The sequence below is a fragment of the Oncorhynchus kisutch genome, linkage group LG5 (assembly GCF_002021735.2).
Source record: "Oncorhynchus kisutch isolate 150728-3 linkage group LG5, Okis_V2, whole genome shotgun sequence".
In the NCBI taxonomy this organism is placed as follows: domain Eukaryota; kingdom Metazoa; phylum Chordata; class Actinopteri; order Salmoniformes; family Salmonidae; genus Oncorhynchus; species Oncorhynchus kisutch.
The window spans coordinates 63,282,631-63,306,264 of record NC_034178.2 but is presented as its reverse complement, the minus strand read 5'-3'; the positions used below and the strand labels follow the sequence as shown (position 1 = coordinate 63,306,264).

The 23,634-nt window shown below is 40.5% G+C and overlaps 1 protein-coding gene across 1 annotated transcript; it reads left to right on the top strand.

The window, feature by feature from the left end:
• Positions 1-5,075: 5,075 nt before the first annotated feature.
• Positions 5,076-22,965, top strand: LOC109891391 (heme transporter hrg1-A). Its single transcript, XM_020483884.2, has 3 exons — positions 5,076-5,485; positions 14,955-15,122; positions 21,035-22,965. Exons 1-3 carry the CDS (start codon positions 5,356-5,358, stop codon positions 21,169-21,171), a joined length of 435 nt encoding a protein of 144 aa, XP_020339473.1. The 5' UTR covers positions 5,076-5,355; the 3' UTR covers positions 21,172-22,965.
• Positions 22,966-23,634: the final 669 nt, after the last annotated feature.

The following is a 23,634-nucleotide window of genomic DNA, read 5'->3' as shown; positions in this document are numbered from 1 at the left end:
CGGACAAAGGATCTGTCTAACAAACAACACGATACTACTAAGTATCCAGTTTACCAACATAGACACTCTTCAAAAGACAAGGAAGATCTCTGTTGGGCAACACGGCCAGCATCTACGACCAACCTACCGAAGCGCAGCTCAGAGTAAATATTTATTGCATTCTCCTTTTTCTAATGGGCGGTAATTTAGAATGCATAAGATACTGTATTTACGATAGCATAGCTTCACCCTCTGTTCCTCAGCCTTCCCGCTCTTTCACTCAAACCCAACCCCCTTTCCTTTGTGTAACCAGCCGTCATGTTGGCTCCGTCCGCCAGGGACGTTTTCCTTTATGACATAATATCGATTCTATCGGTTTATGTAATTCTGTGTGATTATTTAGGTATTTAGTAAATAAATAATTAAACCAAAGTTTGTATTGCTGATTAAACTTGTTAGCCAGAGTTCGTGAAGATAACCAAGAATTCTACGATGTTCAGATGAGACTGAAATAAGGTGACGATTAATATTGACTGCTATTGATGTAAAAGATTACTAGGTCTTTAAGAGTTTATTCGGGAAGATAACAGCTCTATAAACATTCTTTCGTGGTGCCCTGACTTTCTAGTTAATTATCTACCTGATTAGCTTAATCAGGTAATATTAATTACAGAGAAATTATTTTATAGAATAGCATGTCATATCACTTAATCCGGCATAGCCAAAGACACGACAATATTACTGCATGGTCGGAACTAAAAACACAAGCATTTTGCTACAATCGCATTAACCAATGCTTACCATGTATCTGTGACCAATAAAATTAGATTTGATTTGATGTACATATCTCCCTGGCATATTACATAATTTATGCAGCAGCATACAAGACATTTTTGTACGTAGTCACCTGAACAAGAAGATCAAATCAAATCAAATGTATTTATTTATTTATATAGCCCTTCGTACATCAGCTGATATCTCAAAGTGCTGTACAGAAACCCAGCCTAAAACCCCAAACAGCAAGCAATGCAGGTGTGGAAGCACGGTGGCTAGGAAAAACTCCCTAGAAAGGCCAAAACCTAGGAAGAAACCTAGAGAGGAACCAGGCTATGTGGGGTGGCCAGTCCTCTTCTGGCTGTGCCGGGTGGAGATTATAACAGATGGCTCGGCAGTCCTTCGTGGGCAAATTTTGTCATCAAACTTTGTCATCAAAGTCTGGCATTATCTGGAACTTGGAAAAACTAACTGGGAACTTGGAAAAAACAAGGTGGAATCATGATGACGTCAGTGATCTTCGGGTCATAGCTCTAGAAAGAGGCCCGAGTTCCCGATTTACAATTCTGAGTTGTTCAAAACTTATTTTCCCAGTCAGAGATAGTTTTTTCCTGAGTTCCCAATTGTCTTGAACTGACCGAAGTCAGATTTCCCGGATTGACAGCATAGCCAATATTGAATGTTTATCATTTTAAGCTTGGAAAAGAGACCCTTAAACCCAGACTTGGGACCACACAACCACTCCACTGAATAGCAGGCTAGTGATTGCTTTGCAGTGCTTGTAGTTAGCCACTGATTCCTTCCAAACCACTCATTGTTTAATTTGCGATTTCCAAATGGTTGTGTAATGTTTATTTCCAATGGCTGATGAGCACCGATACGGGTAGCAGCACCCAAGGGGCTTGGATTTTCGAGTTGTAGCCTTAGATTTGGGGGGGACATAGTGTCCTCATGAGTGACAGAACACTGAGCCAATCACGGCGCAACTAGAGAACATTACCAAACCCTAAGCTCTGTATTTTCTGCTGGCTGCCCCACCACCACAGAAAGCGCTGAGCTAGGCTGAACACCTGCATTTTGGAGCTGCCTTAGTCGTATGCAGCTTTATTAATGCAATGCTTGTTTATTTTTTGACATTGTTTGCAAACTGATACGTGACATGTATTAATGCCAAAATAACATGCAAAACAGGCAAGCCCCCCGCCAATTTCTTTTCTTTTGTTTTATTTAATTTAATTTAGCTAAAAATGTGGGTCTCAAAACCCCACCTGCACTAAATGATGGGTCGCCACTGTCTCACATTATCAACGTTACCGTTCGTTTGAGGTTTCTTTTTACAGTCTATGGCTCGAGGAAACTTTGCAGACACAGTGATCTGAGCAACAAAAACATTACTCTGGGAAAGGGTAAAGTCTGCAAAACTTAGTCCACTCTGTTCATAACAGATTGTAGTTTTGGGAACAGCAAACTGCATTGAGATCAAATGTTTCATCGATGAGAAAATTTGCACAATGTCGGCCAAAATCCATCTCGTTCCATCTTCTCCTACTGCCGGCCACTGAGCTTCCTCTCCCTACCATATTTGGTAGTGAACTATACATCCGGTGAAATATCTATCTGTGGCTTTATCGTTGTATGTTTTTTACAGAAATGTTTGGTGATTGACTAGGGGTGTGTCTGAAATTCAATCTGGAGTGCCAGAGTGAATATATGAACGCACCCTAGGAATGCCTTGGAGATCGAGATCGACCGGTTTGTGACAACTGCTCTAAGCTAACAGACTGCAATAGAGCCATTGTTAGGAGAAGTTGCACAGTAAGTTAGAAGAAATAACGTAGGCATTTAGGATAATTAGATTATAATTAAACTTGACGTTAATTTGACAAAAGCTGTATCCCTTCTAGCCATGACCCCTGTTCCACTCTGAGCAGTGGTCTCCAGTTGCTCCTTTTCCCTGGGGGAGGATGGGGGGGAAGGGGAGTTTGTTGCCATGCAACAGGGGAAGGATGGACCTTGATGGTAGGAGGGGACCTCTTTGGTTTACAGGTCCCTCTGGAAGGAAAGCGGGTCAGAGACAGCCAGGGGTAGGATGTTTGGAGCAGTTGGGGTGATATCAGGAGTGGTGGCCAGAGAGCTAGAATGTCAGAGGACATCCAGAAGCTGTGGGTTTGACCTCTGGCTTTCTACAAGACTCAAGGGGTCTGCCAAGGGATTTGTCAAGGGTTTTCAGGCTATATCTCGTCAAGGACTCACACTGGCCTTGGCTAAAACAAAACAATCTAGCTAATTACAAACACAGGAAATGGCTGGAACTTTCTCACTTTCTCTAGCTTCTTCTTCTCAGAGTTGGAGATCGCTTAGCATGTTCTGCTCCACATCATCCGTGGGCGGAGAATCAGTTTTCTTGTGATTAACTCATATTTTTTATGATAACTTCTATTTCTTCTGCTATATCTCCAAAGCCTTTTGTACAATTGTCCTCCATTGTTATTTATTTATTTATTTAACCTTTATTTAACTACAGTATAGTATTCAGTTGCACATGATAAGTAATCAAAGGTATGATGTAATACAGGATGAACTGATCTTATTCAGCTAGCTTAGGCCTATGTAGCCAGGTTATACAAGCTATTGTATATTAGCTTACACAATTTATAGATGTCAATAGAGGGCTGTATGGTCAAGCTTCCGAGGAACTAAGGTAAGGAAGTGGCAAGAGTCGTCAGAGGTGTAAGAATAACTGGGAGTACAAAACTAGGGTATTTGGTGCTGAGGGATGTTATATATTTTTTGCCTGCTGGTGTGCAAGAATACCACAGAATGACTGAGCAATCTCTATCAAGTCTTCCAATACCACAGTGGGCGGTGATTTCTCATAATTCCGCAGTCGCTTGAGCCTGACACCTCTCTCTGGTGTGATGCCGCATTCACGACATCTCATTATTTTCTAGCTCTGGATATAATTTTTATGGGCAAAACAATCACAAGCCTAATGATCTCCATGGGCCTCCATGGTATTTCCCTCTTCAAAATGTGAATGCATTCAACTCATATTTAAGACTCCACAACTGGTAATTACCACCTTCCCAACTGGCTATGAATGCAGCATAAGGATTTAATTGATGCCTTATCATTAGTTGTGAATATTAGATAACAGCATTGTCAAGCAAATGTGTGGAAGGTCAGTAGGTATCTTGGGAGGGATGGGGTTCCATTGACAAGGCTGAGGTGGGGTCATTTTTGGATTGGGAAGTTGGTTAGTGTTAGTGGGGAAACACCCAGATGGGAGGTGTGAGGAATGTGGGGTAGCTACCTGCAGATTCAGGTAGCAAACCTGGTTGGTTAGCTACCTGCAGATTCATGCAGGGTAGTAACATTATGAGTTGGGATTATGGTTAATTGTTTAGCTAGCTAGCTAGTTACATGTCTAAACAAAAGACTCCTCTATGTAAGTAACCCTGTCAATAGAATGTTCATGTTGTCACTGCAACAACTGTCATATATGTAGCTGGTAAATTTGCTCTGGCTATCTACTCCGATTTCAGAGCACTCATCTGAGTGTGCCACAGTGCAGCGTAACTGACAAATGTATGAATGCTCAAAGCCTGTTGAATATGGCCGGTGTCAGTAAATGTTGGCAAAAAAGTGTAATTAAATTGTTGCCAGCAGCACAGTTGCCAGCAGCACGCTCGGAATAACGTAAAAACAGCCTAACCAGCTCTGCTAGGTCGAGTAAACTGGTTCCCTCATTTGTGTCTGGAAGTAGCTAGAAAGTTAGCCAGTTAGCTTAGGTGCTTGACTGCTATTGTTAGGTCAGAGCTCTCGGATCCGAGAGAAAAACGCTCTGAATTTACGAACAGACAATCTGACAACGCTCTGAGTTTACAAATGCCCAGAGCACCCTCTGGCACCCCAGACTGAATTTACGAACACACCCGTAGTATAAACCAGCCTTTAGTCTTGAAATCTTTGGTTGTTTACTATATGACCTCACATGTAAATCCCTAAAGAGCTGGGTGGGGCTAAGGCTTAAGAGGGTGTGAAAGATGCTGAATGGGTGTAGACAAAGAAGAGCTATCCAGTTGGTGTACCAAAATATTCAAGGGCCATTTTCTCAAAAGTGAGGTTACAAAATGTATCAACTTTCAAAGCAGAATTACTTTCCATTGTTACTCTACTGTAGTGTATGATATATAATTTTCTAGCTCTGAGGCTTTACTTTTATCCAATTAAAAAACACGATTTCAAATTTTGATACGTAAGACCGAATCGAGCTAGTCGGTCACAAATATGTAATTCGCACTCCGACCTGAGAAAGGCAGCAATACAGCGTCTATTCTGTCGGAAACGCAGAAGAAGAATAACAACAACCGTTGTTGTGTAGACTTTTATATGAACTATGTCGATTTAGCTCACATTTGCAGCAACGTAACGTATTAGCTACTGTCGTTCGGACGTTTTTATCCCAGTACACTACCATGCAGCTGTTAAACTAGCTTGAGTCGTGGAGTACAGAAGCGAGTTTCTCAAAACAAAGCACTTGTTTTTAAACGTTGACGGTATTGTTATTTAAGTCTTCTTCTCGTGTGTCATCCGTGCCCAATGGGGTTCAATAAGACGTACATCAGTATCGGGTATGCCTCTTTGGGCATGCTTATGGGATTCTCTGCGTTTCTCGTGTGGAACGCCGCGTACAAACAATCATGGACAGCTGCAATGGGAGGATTATCAGGTAAAGTATTAGCCAGAATGTAAACAATTATTTATTTTGTGAATGAGGCTGCAGACATGATGTAACATTATAGCTTATGCAATATTTTCAGGATGCAACTGTCCATCTGACTCACATGAGCTGGATATTGACACAGTGTCGGTACCCATCTCATGTTGCAAGTGTTACAGTCCTCGAGTTTGGAGTGACACATGTTTAGAAGCCCACACTCGAATGTATTTTTCCAAAAGAAAATGGAACGTTAGCTACAGAATGTTCAGAGACACAGATATGATTCTATGAAGATGTTGTATAATCTATCGGTCGGCAACATTCTATAGTTCTAAGCGTTGCAACACGACCCTCACTGAACAACATGCCCCAGGTCAAGGTATTCTAACTAGCAAAGTTGAATCGGTAAACTTGACTTCAGAAGAGAATAGCTAAATCTCTACACACCAGGTTATAAACTACTACATCTCTGTACATTACATTACATATATTGGACATAGGCCTATTTACTTTTATGTCTACTTTCGCGTTTCCAAAACAGTTTATTGCACATCAGCTATTACAGGGTTTCACTCAGCACCCCTTCTAGCGTTGGGGAACCCCCGCGCCCCGCCACGTCTTTCTTTTTCTATGGGCACAAGCTCTGCTCAGGACACACTGTTCACACCCATTTTGCAGGTTTAAAACTTATTTCCTGCAATTTTACACATTTTGTCATAGGGTGCAGATATCATTTAGCAGTTTTAAAGCAAATGTTCTTGCAATTCTATACGTTTTGCCATGTATAATTTGTATTCATATGATTTGAGTGACTCACACATTACTACAAAACCTATGGGAAAATAAAAACCTGGCTAAAAACGTTAGTGTAACAGTATAGCTTCCGTCCCTCTCCTCGCCCCTACCTGGGCTCCTCTGCACACATCAAGAACTGCCGCCCATGAAGCATCGTTACCCATCGCTCCACAAAAGCCGTGGCCTTTTCAGAGCAAGGGCATCAACTACTTCAAGGTCTCAGAGCGAGTGATGTCACTGATTGAAACGCTATTAGCGCGCACCCCGCTAACTAGCTAGCCATTTCACATTGGTTACATTAGCTGCCATGGGCTTGTTGATCTGGACATGTCTGACAAGTTATAAATAGCTCTCTAAGATCTGCAATGCCTGACATGACAAGAGGAAAACTGACGATGCACTACCCAATTTCGAAATTTCACCTTGTGCATTTTAGAGGTCGACCGATTATGATTTTTCAACTCCGATACCGATTATTGGAGGACCAAAAAAAAGCAGATACTGATTAATCAGCCGATTAAAAAAAAATAATAATAATAATAATAAAAAAATGTTTGTAATAATGACAATTACAACAATACTGAATTAACATTTATTTTAACTTAATAATATAATACATCAATAAAATCAATTTAGCCTCAAATAAAAATGAAACCTGTTCAATTTGGTTTAAATAATGCAAAAACAAAGTGTTGGAGAAGAAAGTAAAGTGCAATATGTGCCATGTAAAAAAGCTAACGTTTAAGTTCCTTGCTCAGAACATGAGAACATATGAAAGCTGGTGGTTCCTTTTAACAGGAGTCTTCAATATTCCCAGGTAAGAAGTTTTAGGTTGTTATAGGAATTATAGGACTATTTCCCTCTATAGCATTTGTATTTCATATGCCTTTGACTATTGGATGTTCTTATAGGCACTTTACTATTGCTAGTGTAACAGTATAGCTTCCGTCCCTCACCTCGCCCCAACCTGGGCTCGAACCAGGAACACATCGACAACAACCACCTTCGAAGCAGCGTTACCCATCGCTCCACAAAAGCCGCAGCCCTTGCAGAGCAAGGGGAACAACCACTGCAAGTCTCAGTGAGTGATGTTTGAAACGCTATTAGCGTGCACCCCGCTAACTAGCTAGCCATTTCACATCGGTTACACCAGCCTAATCTCGGGAGTTGATATGCTTGAAGCCATAAACAGCTCAATGCTTGAAGCACAGCGACGAGCTGCTGGCAAAACACACGAAAGTGCTGTTTGAATGAATGCTTACGAGCCTGCTGGTGCCTACCATTACTCAGTCAGATTGCTCTATCATATCATAGACTTAATTATAACATAATAACAGACAGAAATATGAGCCTTAGGCCATTAATATGGTCGAATCTGGAAACTATCATCTCGAAAAGACGTTTATTCTTCCAGTGAAATACGGAACCATTCCGTATTTTATCTAACGGGTGGCATCCATAAGTCTAAAAATTCCTGTTACATTGCACAACCTTCAATGTTATGTCATAATTACGTAAAATTCTGGCAAATTAGGCGGCCGAAACTGTTGTATATACACTGACTCTGCGTGCAATGAATGCAAGAGAAGTGACACAATTTCACCTGGTTAATATTGCCTGCTAATCTGGATTTCTTATAGCAAAATATGCAGGTTTAAAAATGTATACAGTGAGGGGGAAAAAAGTGTTTGATCCCCTGCTGATTTTGTACATTTGCCCACGGACAAAGACATGATCAGTCTATAATTTGAATGGTAGGTTTATTTGAACAGTGAGAGACAGAATAACAACAAAAAAATCCAGAAAAACGCATGTCAAAAAATGTTAGCCAGTTAGCTTAGGTGCTTGACTGCTATTGTTAGGTCAGAGCTCTCGGATCCGAGAGAAAAACGCTCTGAATTTACGAACAGACAATCTGACAACGCTCTGAGTTTACAAATGCCCAGAGCACCCTCTGGCACTCCAGACTAAATGTTATAAATTGATTTGCATTTTAATGAGGGAAATAAGTATTTGGCCCCTCTGCAAAACATGACTTAGTACTTGGTGGCAAAACCCTTGTTGGCAATCACAGAGGTCAGATGTTTCTTGTATTTGGCCACCAGGTTTGCACACATCTCAGGAGCGATTTTGTCCCACTCCTCTCTGCAGGTTTCGAGGCTGACGTTTGGCAACTCGAACCTTCAGCTCCCTCCACAGATTTTCTATGGGATTAAGGTCTGGAGGCTGGCTAGGCCACTCCAGGACCCTAATATGCTTCTTCTTGAGCTACTCCTTTGTTGCCTTGGCCATGTGTTTTGGGTCATTGTCATGCTGGAATACCCATCCATGACCCATTTTCAATGCCCTGACTTGAGGGAAGGAGCTTCTCACCGAAGATTTGACGGTACATGGCCCCGTCCTTCGTCCCTTTGATGCAGTGAAGTTGTCCTGTCCCCTTAGCAGAAAAACACCCCCAAAGCATAATGTTTCCACCTCCATGTTTGACGGTGGGGATGATGTTATTTAAAAAAAATTATGTTTTATTATTTTCCAATAAAAAATAAAATAAAAAAGACAGCAATACTAACCATGACATTGATTGTACTGTTGAATGGGATGGCCAATTTAGAGGACAAAACTCACACATACACAAAATAAAACCAAATTGACAGTTCTTTTGTGTTTCTTCCATTTGCGAATAATCGCACCAACTGTTGTCACCTTCTCACCAAGCTGCTTGGCGATGGTCTTGTAGCCCATTCCAGCCTTGTGTTGGTCTACAATCTTGTCCCTGACATCCTTGGAGAGCTCTTTGGTCTTGGCCATGGTGGAGAGTTTGGAATCTGATTGATTGCTTCTGTGGACAGGTGTCTTTTATACAGGTAACAAACTGAGAATAGGAGCACTCCCTTTAACTTCTTGGCACACCCATCCCATTAGCGGGATCATTTTCGTCAACATCCACTGATTTGCAGAGTGCCAAATTCAAATTAAATTACTAAAAATATTACATTTTCATGAAATCACAAGTGCAATATGGCAAAACACAGTTTAGCATGTTGTTAATCCACCTGGCGTGTCAGATTTCAAAAAAGCTTTTTGGTGAAAGCTATCCAAGCGTTTATGTTAGGACATCTCTCTCAGCAGACAACATTACAAACAGCTAGCAGCAAAGTAGATTGGTCACGAAAGTTAGAAAAGCAATAAAATGAATCGCTTACCTTTTGATGGTCTTCGGATGTTTGCACTCACGAGACTCCCAGATACACAATAAATGTTCCTTTTGTTCAATAAAGATTATTTTTATATCCAAAAACGCGCCAACCAAATGGAGGATATGTTCAGAAATCCACAGGCTCGAGCGGTCACCATGGGGCAGACAAATTCCAAATAGTATCCGTAAAGTTCGCAACATGTCAAACGTTTTTTATAATCAATCCTCAGGTTGTTTTTACAATAAATAATCTATAATATTTCAACTGGACAGTAGCTTCTTCAATAGGAGAGCGAGCAAAAATGTTTGCTCCACTCTGTTGCGCATGCAAAACGCTGCTGGCACCCAGCCATCCAATGACGCGATGTGATCTTTCTCTCTCATTTTTCAAAACTAAAGCCTGAAACTATGTCTAAAGACTGTTCACAACATGTGGAAGCCATAGGAAAATGAATCTGGTTGATATCCCTTTAAATGGAGCGAAGGCAGGCAATGGAACCGAGCGCTTTCAGGAAAAACAGAACTTCCGGGTTGGATTTTCCTCAGGTTTTTGCCTGCAATATCAGTTCTGTTATAACAATGTTTTGGAAACTTTAGAGTGTTTTCTATCCTAATCTGATAATTACATGCATATTCTGGGCCTGAGAAATAGCAGTTTCATTTGGGAGGTTTTTCATCCAAACATCAAAATACTCCCCCCTACACTCAACAGGTTAACTGTAAGGTTGCAAGATTGAATCCCTGAGCTGACAAGGTAAAAATCTGTCATTCTGCCCCTGAACAAGGCAGTTAACCCACCGTTCCTAGGCCGTCATTGAAAATAAGAATGTGTTCTTAACTGATTTGCCTAGTTAAATAAAGGATAAATAAAGGTGCACATTTTTTTTCAAAAATAATAATAATTGGCCAAATCGGTGTCCGGAAATACAGATTTCTGATTGTTATGAAAACTTGAACTCGGCCCTAATTAATCGGCCATTCTGATTAATCGGTCGACCTCTAGTGCATTTTACTATTACAACTTTCAAGAGTAGGTTGAAAGCCTTCCTGGTTAACCTGGAATGTTTGTTCCTGATTCTAAAACACTGGTCAAAAACCTGTCAGGTGTCAACTCAAACTGTACTGTATTTCTGCTTACACAGCCTTTTTAAACAGTCTCCTCAGATGAACTTGGCACACAAATTCCAATGGGATGAGTAGCAGGACTTATCTCCGCATCACCATTACAATTTGCTGACCTGATAAGAGTGGAAGCCTGCGCCTACCATAAAGCAGTTAAACTTTCAAGTATTGAACATTGGCTACACTGCAGTCGGAGGAACATTAAGGCCTAGTTACCAACCATGCATAGTAATTGTACAATAAATGATGTACTTTATAATTAAGTTCTATATTGCCTAGTATTTGCATTTAAGTGCCTTTAGAGTATTATTTATGTGTTTTTATTTTATAATGTGGTGTAAAACACAGGTATTGACAGTGTAACGCTAAGAGCACCCCTTTTGTCAGTTATGTAATGATCTAGTTAATTAGTGGTGCATTTGTGGCTGTGAACTTTGAGCTCTCGTTAGTTCATCCTCTCAGGTCAGCAAGTTGATATCTGTGTGACTTTTCTCTCTTCTCGTTGTTGTAAACTTCTCATACTACTTCTTCAAAGAGAATAGTAGCTGCAGATGCCAATTTAGTAATATATTTGTATTGTAGCGACCCACACAGACAGCTGTGTGTTACGTGTTAGGCTGTTAGTTGGTTGTGTTGTACTTACCAGTACCCAGTGTTCGCGGGGTCCGACATGCCAATCAACCTGCTATCTGCCAATCACGGGAATGCCTGGAATGTTCTGATGCCGGGCATCCTGGTGGTTGGCGGAGTGGCGTGGAGGAGGGTTGGGCAGGGGGATGGAGAATTGGAAGTTAAGACCAGGTTTAGCCATTGTTCTCTCTCTTACGTCTGGCCTTTACAAGAGAAGGTCACAGTTGTTTATAGGGTATCCTTCATTTATTTGGCGTGGGCTACGGCCAAACAGTAGCCTGTGTAAAGTTGGGTTAATAAACCGTCAATTCGTAAACTGAATCCTTTGTCTGAACAATTGGTCCTTTATGATCTAGTCCGGTCATTACAGTATGTATATTTCACGTACAGTGTACATCTGTATGTGAAGTCAAATGACTTTTTATAAAGTGCGCTGTCACTAATGTTCCAAAGGCCAAATCCACTTTTTTTCTTGTGGGGTCATGATAGCAGCATGTGATGTGTGGTGCCTGTGATGTGTGGTGCCTGTGATGTGTGGTGCCTGTGATGTGTGGTGCCTGTGATGTGTGGTGCCTGTGATGTGTGGTGCCTGTGCCAATAGACAAACAATCAATAAAGGTGCAATTCTTGTGCTTGGTCGTATGATTGTAAACCATGAGATGTGGAAATTAGTGGGGTCAGCATGGCAGATTGACACAGCAGAATAAGACAAGCTTCTCTGTATCAGAGCAGGAAGTCTGATAGCAACAGGCTCAGAGACAGTTTCTATCTACAAGCCATCAGACTGCTGAACTCTTAAACTGGACTGACCAGCTGCACTCCTTAGCACACACTCACACAGATATAGACTCTTTCACACATACTTATACATTCATGCTACACACGCATCACAACTGCTGCTATCAGACTCTTATTGCCACCCCCCGCTGATCTCCAAAACGTGTAAATATTGGACAATAAATGGTGCCTTCCTGTATTATACTTATGCTAAAATGTTTATTCTATTCTACTGAGGCATTGTTCGTATTCTTATATTTAATTTCTTATTCTTTATTTGTTGAGAAGGGAACCTGCAAGTAAGCATTTCATTGGACGGTGTATACCAGGTGTATACCAGGTGTATACCAGGTGTATACCAGGTGTATACCGTACATACGACTAATAAAACATTGAACTTACAATTGAACTTAGTAGCTTTGCTGTATCCCAATTCTCTATACTTTCCCCAAAAAACTCCCCATCATTGATTTAAAAGCTTTGGATTGTTGTAAGCATTGGTAGGAGGGAGTTTCCACCATTTGTTAAATCCACTACAGGAAGTGTGCACGTGCACACTTCAGGAAAAGTGTGGAGAATCAAGACTCAGCCCTAATCACTATCTGCCCATGTTTGAAAGGAAGCCAGAATGGTACTTTCAAACCTCAAACACTGTTAACTTTTTAACCCCCAACCCTGAAGAAAGAACATAAAGTTTATGTAGGCTACTTGCTCATTAGTTCTGGGCCTGTATTCAAAACATATGTCAGTGGGTTATGATCCAGGGTCTGGTCCTCCCTGTCTATATACACTTATTTTTACTAGAGCTGGGATTTGCCAGGGACCTCACAATACGATATTATCATGATACTTCGGGTGTGTTCGTAAATTCACTCTGGAGTGCCAGAGTGCGCTTTGGGCGTTTCATAAATTCAGAGTGTTTATTTTTGGCTGGGTCTGTTTCTCTAACTTGTTTTTTGTACTGAAGTGAACAAAACTTTTGTTTGGCCGAGGAGTAGGGTTGAGCCGAGTGTTCTGACCTCAGCTTGGCTGCCATTGGAACGGGCTAAAGTTGACTGGCTTGCTAGCTACTTTCAGGCACAAATGAGTACCTCATTCTGACCATTTTACTTGCCCTAGCATAGCTGGTTAGGCTGGTTTCATGTTATCTAGAGCGTTGTTGGCGAACTGTGCTCCTGGCAACAATTTTAAGAATGCTTTTTTGCTGACGTTTACCGAAACTGGTCGTATTCAATGGGTGTTGCACGTTGGTAAATTCAGCAGTTATTCTGCGCTCTGGCATACTCGGACGAGAGTGCTCTGAAATCGGAGTAGATATCCAGAGTGAATTTACGAATGTCCCCTTAGATTATATATGTATTGTGATTCTCACGATTCTATATGTATTGTCATTTGATGTTCCAAACATATTGCTCACGATATGTCTGCTGCAGAGGGACAAGAGCGAGCCATGAGAAAACAAGTGTTGATCGGTCATGGAAATAAGTGCTGAACACTTTTGAATTTTTTGAATTTTATTATTTTTTAATTTTTTGCTCCCAATTTTAAAAAGAAGATGGGAGAACAAACTATAAAGGAGAAATACTGGTGTTTTGGTACAGGTACAGCCAACTAGCTAAAAAATATTGCAATGTTGTCGATACGATATCCAGTGGGGAGAACAAGTATTTGATACTTAAATAAATAAAAATACACTGCTGATTTTGCAGGTTTTCCTACTTACAAAGCATGTAGAGGTCTGTCATTGTTATCATAGGTACACTTCAACTGGGAGAGACGGAATCTAAAACAAAAATCCAGAAAATCACATTGTATGATTTTTAAGTAATTAATTTGCATTGTATTGCATGACATAAGTATTTGATACATCAGAAAAGCAGAACTTATTATTTGGTACAGAAACCTTTGTTTGCGATTACAGAGATCATACGTTTCCTGTAGTTCTTGACCAGGTGTGCACACACTGCAGCAGGGATTTTGGCCCACTCCTCCATACCGACCTTCTCCAGATCCTTCAGGTTTCGGGGCTGTCGCTGGGCAGTACAGACTTTCAGCTCCCTTCAACGATTTTCTATTGGGTTCAGGTCTGGAGACTGGCTAGGCCACTCCAGAACCTTGAGATGCTTCTTACGGAGCCACTACTTAGTTGCCCTGGCTATGTGTTTTAATATTATCCCAATATGTAGCTGTATTACTATTATTTACACTTAGTCATTATGATCTAAATGGCAAGACTGTTTCTATAGGCCTGTCAACAGCACTCCTGCGTTGAGACTCGTTGTGAATATGGCCACTTTGTCCTACCTAGCATGCCCAACGAGTAAGGACAGTTGAAATATTGTGTAAGAAATGGTGAAAGTGGATCACGAAAGACCGTGCTATATGTTGTCAAATGGACTTGTTGTTATGAAGCTGACACCGTAAAAGAGGAACATGGAGTGACAACAGTTTGAATTGAGACACAAATGACACAGCAAAATGTTAGGTGCTGTGTCAGAATATGTTCACCCCTAACACATCTCCACACAATAACCTATAGTAGCCTAACCTCAATGGCCATGTACTCTTATCTCCACCAGCACAGCTAGAAGAGGACCGGCCACCCCTCAGAGCCTGGTTCCTCTCTAGGTTTCTTCCTAGGTTCTTGCCTTTCTAGGGTGTTTATCCCTAGCCATCGTGCCTCTACATCTGCATTGCTTGCTCTTTGGGGTTTTAGGCTGGGTTTCTGCATAAGCACTTTGTGACATCTGCTGATGTAAAAAGGCCTTTATAAATCCATTTGTTTCATTGAAGGCAGTTCAAGATTTTATAACAAAGAGAATCTTCATCCTCAAATTCTTTCAATTAAATACTTAGTTACTTAGTGCTTGTCTCATCATGTCAGGAATTTGACTCAAAGTGTAAGGATTTTGAACAACCAGCCCCTGACTGTGTGTTTCTGTGTCTCTTCCCCCTCAGGTGTGCTGGCTTTCTGGGCCCTCATCACCCACATCATGTACTTGCAGGACTACTGGCGCACCTGGCTGAAGGGCCTCAAGTTTTTCCTTTTCATGGGTGTCTTCTTTGCCCTTCTGGCAGTGGTGGCCTTCATCACCTTCCTCTCCCTCGCCATCACCAACAAAGAGTGTGAGTCTCTCACACACACACACACACACACACACACACACACACACACACACACACCATTCACTCTCTTATTCCTTCACTCCTTATTTGATCCTAATTTGCTTCTCATCTGCCCTTCACTTGCTCTACTGTTCATTCTCTAACCACTGTTTTTCATATAAGGCTGAAGTCATCTGTGTAAACTGCTGACCTAGACACTTGCGTATAATCCGAGCACAAACAAATATGCACAAATAAGCTAGCGAACGTCCTTGGCTGCTATGATAGCTAGCTAGGCAATGTTAGCTAACTTTACAGTCTTATGTTGGCTAACGTTAGATGGGTAACGTTAGCTTGCTTATCCAAAGTCTAGCAGTTAGCCTCTGTAGCTAGCTAACACCAGTCAGATGAAAGCTAGCCAGCTAACGAACAGGAAAAGAAAGGCAGCAAGCTATATTTGGTCATGGAATTACTTAAGCCATTAGTTAGCTAGAACCGAACAACAACAGCTGACCTCACCCCATTCCGTACAAATGTGGGTAACCGCGACATTCAAACGAGGCTGCAATGAAAACGAATGGGGCTGTAGTGACTCTGTTGGCATCAAAATCCGGGGTGTGAACTACGTTTCGATTCAGCGTTGATTGACTCCGTACAAATGTGCATAACTGCGACATTCAAACGAGGCTGCAATGAAAACAAATGGGACTGTAGTGACTGTGTTGGCATCAATATCCGGGGTGTGAACTACATTTCGATTCAGCATTGATTGACATGGTAATGGACTAACAGTATTGGAGAAAAGATGAAAAAAATGACCCCTCTGATGTATGTTACATCATGACGTGTCACTACGTAATGTACAGCGTGCATTTGCAACTCATTTTGTGCCGTACAGCCTCTTTCCACCAGGGGTAGCCCTTCTCTCGCAGATTAAAATCATGCTTAACCATATACACTTGTAAGAACTTCATGATTTTTGTCTAAATTAATATAATTATTGCTAATATTTCATGACTAGGGTGCATTTTATTGCACGTCATTACTGCGAGCCATCATGGCACTCAAAAGCTGGAACAGCTGCAGTTCACTTGTGAGGCTAACGTTAGCGCAGCCCTAAATCACTCTTCAAATTCAACACAACCCTTCAAACAGGTATGTGATGAGACATTACATAAACTCTTTGTTTTATTTACATTTTAAAGTTGATTAGTTGGATCGGGTGTAAAAAAAAAAAACTGTTTCTTTACTCAACATATTTCCCCCTTTCAAGATCACTTCGTTGCTTTCGCTACCCACCCAACATTTTTAAAAAGACCCGACAAAGCTCATTGCCTTCATGATGCCCATCTCTGCATAATTCAAGAAGGTCTCGTCATTAATTTTGTTGGAAAGGGGAGAAAGTGTGCTTTACATTGGTATTGATATTACAGTTGATCTGGAAGTATTACGTTTTTTGGGCGCAAAAATTGTACGAACCAAGGCGATGTACAAAAGTGAGTGAATTTACGTTAGTGTTAGCTCGCTCACGTCCAAATGCCAGTCCTACATTTTTCCACAAAACATCGCTCACTAGCTACATCAGTTCAAACCAACACTAAACTTTGGGCAAATTGTCATGGTGCTACCTTGAAAAAGCCCATTGCATGCATTGTAACACTAGCTAGCTACCTATTCCATAGTCCAAGGTGCTGTAAGAGCCAGCCACATTTCACTGTCAGAACACAATTCAAACTGTAGCTGAGAAAACAAATGGCTGTGACTTAACCTTCAAAATGTTATGACTTAACCATTTTCTTTTACTTTGCATTCAACGGGAATTGAGTAATATTTTGCGACGTAAGACTGTCACAATCAATTGAGCTTTTCACCTTCTGAAAACTACAGACAATTACTTTTGTTTATCCATGGTAAATTCAACACATTCTACAAACAGTTCAAAATTGATTTGAGTTATTAGAAGGCAACATCCAGCAGACCAGGGTTTAAACCAGCAACCCTTGCAGTTATGCAAGCATACCACCTGTGCCATTAAGGCCCAGACCTTTTGGCGGAGGCTGATTTTAAAGGGTAAAATAGCACTGCCGATGACTGAATTTTGATTGTGGGAAAAAAAAGTCAGGCTTTTTGTGAAAATGTTGTATAATGCACCTTTAACAGAAAATCACCTTTTGGTGTAAAAAAACAATGTTTTAAGTGACAAGTAGGCATTGGTCTGAAGCCAAATGCTCTACTAAGGTTTCCAGCACACAGCTTTGACCTACAACAGTAGATGGGTTTGTCTATTGTACTTCAAACAATGTGTATGCAGGTTGCTAAGGATTCAAACCTTCTTAAACAGCCTAATTCATACTCTTCAGTGGAGTAATGGACTTTACTGTGTTCTGCTATTAAATAATGTGTATATACACTACTGTTCAAAAGTGTGGGGTCACTTAGAAATGTCCTTGTTTTTGAAAAAAATCCATTTTTTTTGTCCATTAAAATAATATCAAATTGATCAGAAATACAGTGTAGACATTAATGTTGTAAATTACTATTGTAGCTGGAAACTGCTGATTTTTATTTATTGAATAGTTCAGTGTGTCAAATCGGAGGGTCTGCTGTCCGGACCTCTGGCAGTCTCTATGGGGGTGCCACAGGGTTCAATTCTTGGACCGACTCTCTTCTCTGTATACATCAATGAGGTCGCTCTTGCTGCTGGTGAGTCCCTGATCCACCTCTACGCAGACGACACCATTCTGTATACTTCCGGCCCTTCTCTGGACACTGTTAACAACCCTCCAGGCAAGCTTCAATGCCATACAACTCTCCTTCCGTGGCCTCCAATTGCTCTTGAATGCAAGTAAAACTAAATGCATGCTCTTCAACCGATCGCTGCCTGCACCTACCCGCCTGTCCAACATCACTACTCTGGACGGCTCTGACTTAGAATACGTGGACAACTACAAATACTTAGGTGTCTGGTTAGATTGTAAACTCTCCTTCCAGACCCATATCAAACATCTCCAATCCAAAGTTAAATCTAGAATTGGCTTCCTATTTCGCAACAAAGCATCCTTCACTCATGCTGCCAAACATACCCTTGTAAAACTGACCATCCTACCAATCCTCGACTTTGGCGATGTCATTTACAAAATAGCCTCCAATACCCTACTCAACAAATTGGATGCAGTCTATCACAGTGCAATCCGTTTTATCACCAAAGCCCCATATACTACCCACCATTGCGACCTGTACGCTCTCGTTGGCTGGCCCTCGCTTCATACTCGTCGCCAAACCCACTGGCTCCATGTCATCTACAAGACCCTGCTAGGTAAAGTCCCCCCTTATCTCAGCTCGCTGGTCACCATAGCATCTCCCACCTGTAGCACACGCTCCAGCAGGTATATCTCTCTAGTCACCCCCAAAACCAATTCTTTCTTTGGCCGCCTCTCCTTCCAGTTCTCTGCTGCCAATGACTGGAGCGAACTACAAAAATCTCTGAAACTGGAAACACTTGTCTCCCTCACTAGCTTTAAGCACCAACTGTCAGAGCAGCTCACAGATTACTGCACCTGTACATAGCCCACCTATAATTTAGCCCAAACAACTACCTCTTTCCCAACTGTATTTAATTTTAATTTATTTATTTATTTTGCTCCTTTGCACCCCATTATTTTTTTATTTCTACTTTGCACATTCTTCCATTGCAAAACTACCATTCCAGTATTTTACTTGCTATATTGTATTTACTTTGCCATCTTGGCCTTTTTTGCCTTTACCTCCCTTCTCACCTCATTTGCTCACATTGTATATAGACTTGTTTATACTGCATTATTGACTGTATGTTTGTTTTTACTCCATGTGTAACTCTGTGTCGTTTTATCTGTCGAACTGCTTTGCTTTATCTTGGCCAGGTCGCAATTGTAAATGAGAACTTGTTCTCAACTTGCCTACCTGGTTAAATAAAGGTAAAATAAATAAAATAAATAAAAATATCTACATAGCGTACAGAGGCACATTATCAGCAACCATCACTCCTGTGTTCCAATGGCACGTTGTGTTAGCTAATCCAAGTTTTATCATTTTAAAAGGCCAGCATCCCGGAGTCGCCTCTTCACTGTTGACGTTGAGACTGGTGTTTTGCGGGTACTATTTAATGAAGCTGCTAGTTGAGGACTTGTGAGGTGTCTGTTTCTCAAACTAGACACTCTAATGTACTTGTTCTCTTGCTCAGATGTGCACCTGGGCCTCCCACTCCTCTTTCTATTCTGGTTAGCGCCAGTTTGCGTTCTGTGAAGGGAGTAGTACACAGCGCTGTACGAGATCTTCAGTTTCTTGGCAATTTTTCACATGGAATAGCCTTCATTTCTCAGAACAAGAATAGACTGATGAGTTTCAGACGAAGGGTCTTTGTTTCTGGCCATTTTGAGCCTGTAATCAAACCCACAAATGCTGATGCTCCAGATACTCAACTAGTCTAAAGAAGGCCAGTGTTATTGCTTCTTTAATCAGGACAGCAGTTTTCAGCTGTGCTAACATAATTGCAAAATTGTTTTCTAATGATCAATTAGCCCTTTAAAATGATAAACTTGGATTAACTAACACAACGTGCCATTGGAACACAGGAGTGATGGTTGCTGATAATGGGCCTCTGTACGCCTATGTCGATGTTCCATTAAAAAAATCTGTAATTTATTAACAATATCTACACTGCATTTCTGATCAATTTCATGTTATTTTAATGGAAAAAGAATGTGCTTTTCTTTCAAAAACAAGGACATTTCTAAGTGACCCCAAACTTTGAACAGTATTATGTGTATATATACACATACATACATGCATACATACATACAGCCTAATGAGAGCTATAAGTATTTTTTAGATATAGGCCTTTTGTAAATGTGTATTATTATTATAGCATCACCATCTTTATTGCAACATGAAATAGAAATGCACACAACTTTAAGCTACATATTCATTTTCACAGAGGTAATGAACTGCCCATTGATCCGCACAGCAATTGATAAAACAGGACTATGTTTCTGAGCTTATGTGGATATTACACAGGTAAGCTAACAGTTACAGAAATCAGGAATGCAGACAGGCTCTGTAGACCTCTATAAGAGTGACTATCCAACACACCATAACCTGTTGTTATGTTGGGTGCCTACTGACCCCCAAAAAATATTTTATCAAATATCTATTTTTCTCAATGTCATGTATTGCTAAAATAAAGGTTTTATGAAATACAGGCAGGCACCACATTACTACAAGACAAAACAACTCGCTCAATCAAGTGTGATGGTCTTGTAAGTATAAAAGAAAAGCTTGCTTTCAAATCATTTTGAAATGCTTGAGCGGGTACTGGAATGGGATGTGTGAAGAGTCCAATACTTTAACATGTATGCGGTTCAAGTCACATTGTGGCAGCACCTCTAAGAGTATGAATTAGGCTGTTTGAGAAGGTTTGAATCCTAAACAACCTGCCTACACATTATTTGACGTACAATAGACCAACATAGCTGCTGTAGTAGGTCAAAGCTGTGGTCTGGAAAACCTTGGTAGAGCATAGGGGAAGTAGTTATTGTGGTGCTCGTGAATTTCCTTTTTCGACTTCAGACCAATGCCTATTCTCACTTAACTTAGTTTTTTGTTTTTAATTTAGTCATTAGTATTGCATATTTCAGCTCTTAGGGCACATGATTACATCTATTTCCACACAAAATGACTGCTTCCCAGAGATTTTGTGCTGTGATCTCCCATAAGTTCATGGGGTTATTCTATGTGAAATCCATTGCCTTTGTGTATATTACAAGCCTAAGCTGTGGTTTTTCTACAGTAACCTTCATCGAGAAGTACCTGAGTCAATGAAATGTGTAACAGTGTGCCAATCAGGTCTTTTGCACTGAGTCCGCAAGACTAATATCTGTCGTGTCTGTCATTTCCAGCACTGACTGACCCGAGGAGCCTGTTCCTGTCGGGCGTGTGGAGTTTAATGACCCTGAAGTGGTCCATCCTGCTGGCCCTCTACTCCCACCGCTACCGCAAAGAGTTTGCTGACATCAGCATCCTCAGTGACTTTTGATAAGGGCCATTGAACCCCTCTATAGTGAGGGAATGAGTACCATGATCTCCACCTATGCCCGCGCCTCCTCGTTTAGGTTACCCCCTCTTTTCCTATGTCTGTGAAATCAAATCAACGTTAATTTGTCACGTGCACAGGATACAACCGGTGTAAACAGTACAGTGAAATGCTTACCTGCAAGCTCTTCCTTAACAATGTAGTATTCAATATCAAAGGGAAAGAAATGGAACATCCACAGTAGAATCTTAAAGCTCACAGAAACAGGGAATGCTCAGCGCCTGCTAGCCAGTTTATCCACAAGTTCATCCCTATTTTATACTGTTTATGGATTTTACTGTCTTCATATACATATGTATGTGACACTCTTGTCTGTGTTCCTGTTGTATGTCCTCTAAAGTTTTCGTCATATGCCAATATCTCTCTTTTTATGAGATATGGGGTTCTTATTTGATGAATTTGTATCTAACCCTTGATGATCATGTACATCTACCTATGATGTTTTTTTACTATCTTATATATATATATATATATATATATATATATATATATATATATATATATATATATATATATATATATATATATATATATATATATATATATATATATATATAATATTATTCCTTCTCTGATTTATTTGTGGTTATGATACAGAATTGACTTCCATTCTCTTGCCACAAGGGGGCGTCACTCCATCAAATGCGTTGGCTGTTGGAAAATGTTTGTTTTTAGATGGAAAATGTTAGTTTTTTAGATGTAAGCCTATCTCAGAATTCATCTCAGTGTAGTATAACTGTACTCTACCTGCACAAATCATAGAACATCAATTCTAGACAACAATAGGACACATCACAGGCATGTTTGGGAAATCCCAAGTAGTTGGATTTTAGTATGACTCTGTTCTGTGTTATTCGTTTTTGCACTTTGTGCTTGGGTTCATAAAAACTTACTGTGACCTGAAGTGATGTGACGAAGCCACTACATTTAGTTTGTTGGGTCTCAACACTATTTGGAAACACTTTACTTAATGCTGACCGGTATAATGCATTTTGTATGCAGCTATAATGCTTTGTAAGACTTATCATAAGACTTGTTTGACCCCCCTTTTATAAAGTCTTATAGCCTTATACCTGCCAGTGTTAGTGGCTAACACAGCATCCCACCACCACTGTATAAAATGATTATATGAAGAAAGATTGTACTACCATCCCATAATGTAAGAACAACTGCTTTTATAACAGTTGCAAATTAATTTCAAATGTCTCTTTTTAGTACTCATCGTATTTCAATGGAGATATTTCGTAGTATTTTTATTATTGCCATGATGGGAAGTTGTCAACAAAGTGAGCGAGGACCGAACCAACGATGTCACAAGTGTGAGAGGGGACCATTGGGGCTTAATAATATGAGCCTTTGACCAATTTTATTCCGGTAAACGCTTTGACTCCCAACACAAGGACCCGAGTCCGAAAAGGTACCCTACTCCCTAGATAGTGCACTACAGACGGACCAAGGACTAATTGCGTGAATTCTTCAGTAATCCTAAACATTTGTTTGTTGCTTCTCCGATCCAAAATATTGGTGATCATCATACTGCTGCCTGTGGAGATGAATTTGATCCTGTTCTTCCTTTTTCCTTTTAAAAAGTCTGTTTCTATGTGAGCTACCACATCTAGCATATTGTAATAATGAAACATGAAATGATGTATATCCACTTGCGTGTGTGTAGGAATGTATGTCTGTTGTACAGGTATGTATGTGAGAGCCATATTAATAAAATATAATTGTAGGACAGCTGTTTTTATTGCATTGGTAGTACATCTCGTACAATGTCATACATAACAGTTAGAACCTTGTGTTATACCTCAAATCAAATGTTATTGGTCACATACACATGGTTAGCAGATGTTATTGCGAGTGTAGCGAAATGCTTGTGCTTCTAGTTCCGACCATGCAGTAATATCTAACAAGTAATCTAACCATTTCACAACCACTAGCTTATACACAGAAGTGTAAAGGAACAACCTCAGTTGTACAATGTGAGTGTGTACTAGGCATAGGGCGAAGTGTCTATAGACTTTGATTTTACAAAGATGTGCTCTGTTCTTTTGAAAGCTTTACTAGCAGATAGAAAGCACCCTCATCTTAATGGTGTACTTTGATGGAAAAGCTTAGCTTAACTACATTGTGGAAGTGGTTGCTGTGGGGTACTCCGGGAAGGGGTTTAATTGATGGAGAAAAGTAGAACTGACCTCTAGCGCCTTGTGTTTGGAAACAACCTAAATCATATGCATCATAGGACTTGTCATGACATAACAGCCCTATTATAAGACATTATGAAGGCTCATACATGGTTATATACAAGTTATAATGCATTATACCTGCAGGCTGTTACCCAGTGCTAAAAGCAATTGTAAAGTGTTACCCATATTTGTGTCTGTTAAACTGATAGAGGGAAAGCGA

Bases quoted from the DNA above. Each gene is read 5' to 3' on its own strand.
- LOC109891391 (XM_020483884.2), top strand. From the start codon at position 5,356: ATGGGGTTCAATAAGACGTACATCAGTATCGGGTATGCCTCTTTGGGC. The intron at 5,486-14,954 runs GTAAAGTATTAG...CTTCCCCCTCAG, and splicing joins TGCAATGGGAGGATTATCAG to GTGTGCTGGCTTTCTGGGCC. The intron at 15,123-21,034 runs GTGAGTCTCTCA...TGTCATTTCCAG, and splicing joins CGCCATCACCAACAAAGAGT to CACTGACTGACCCGAGGAGC.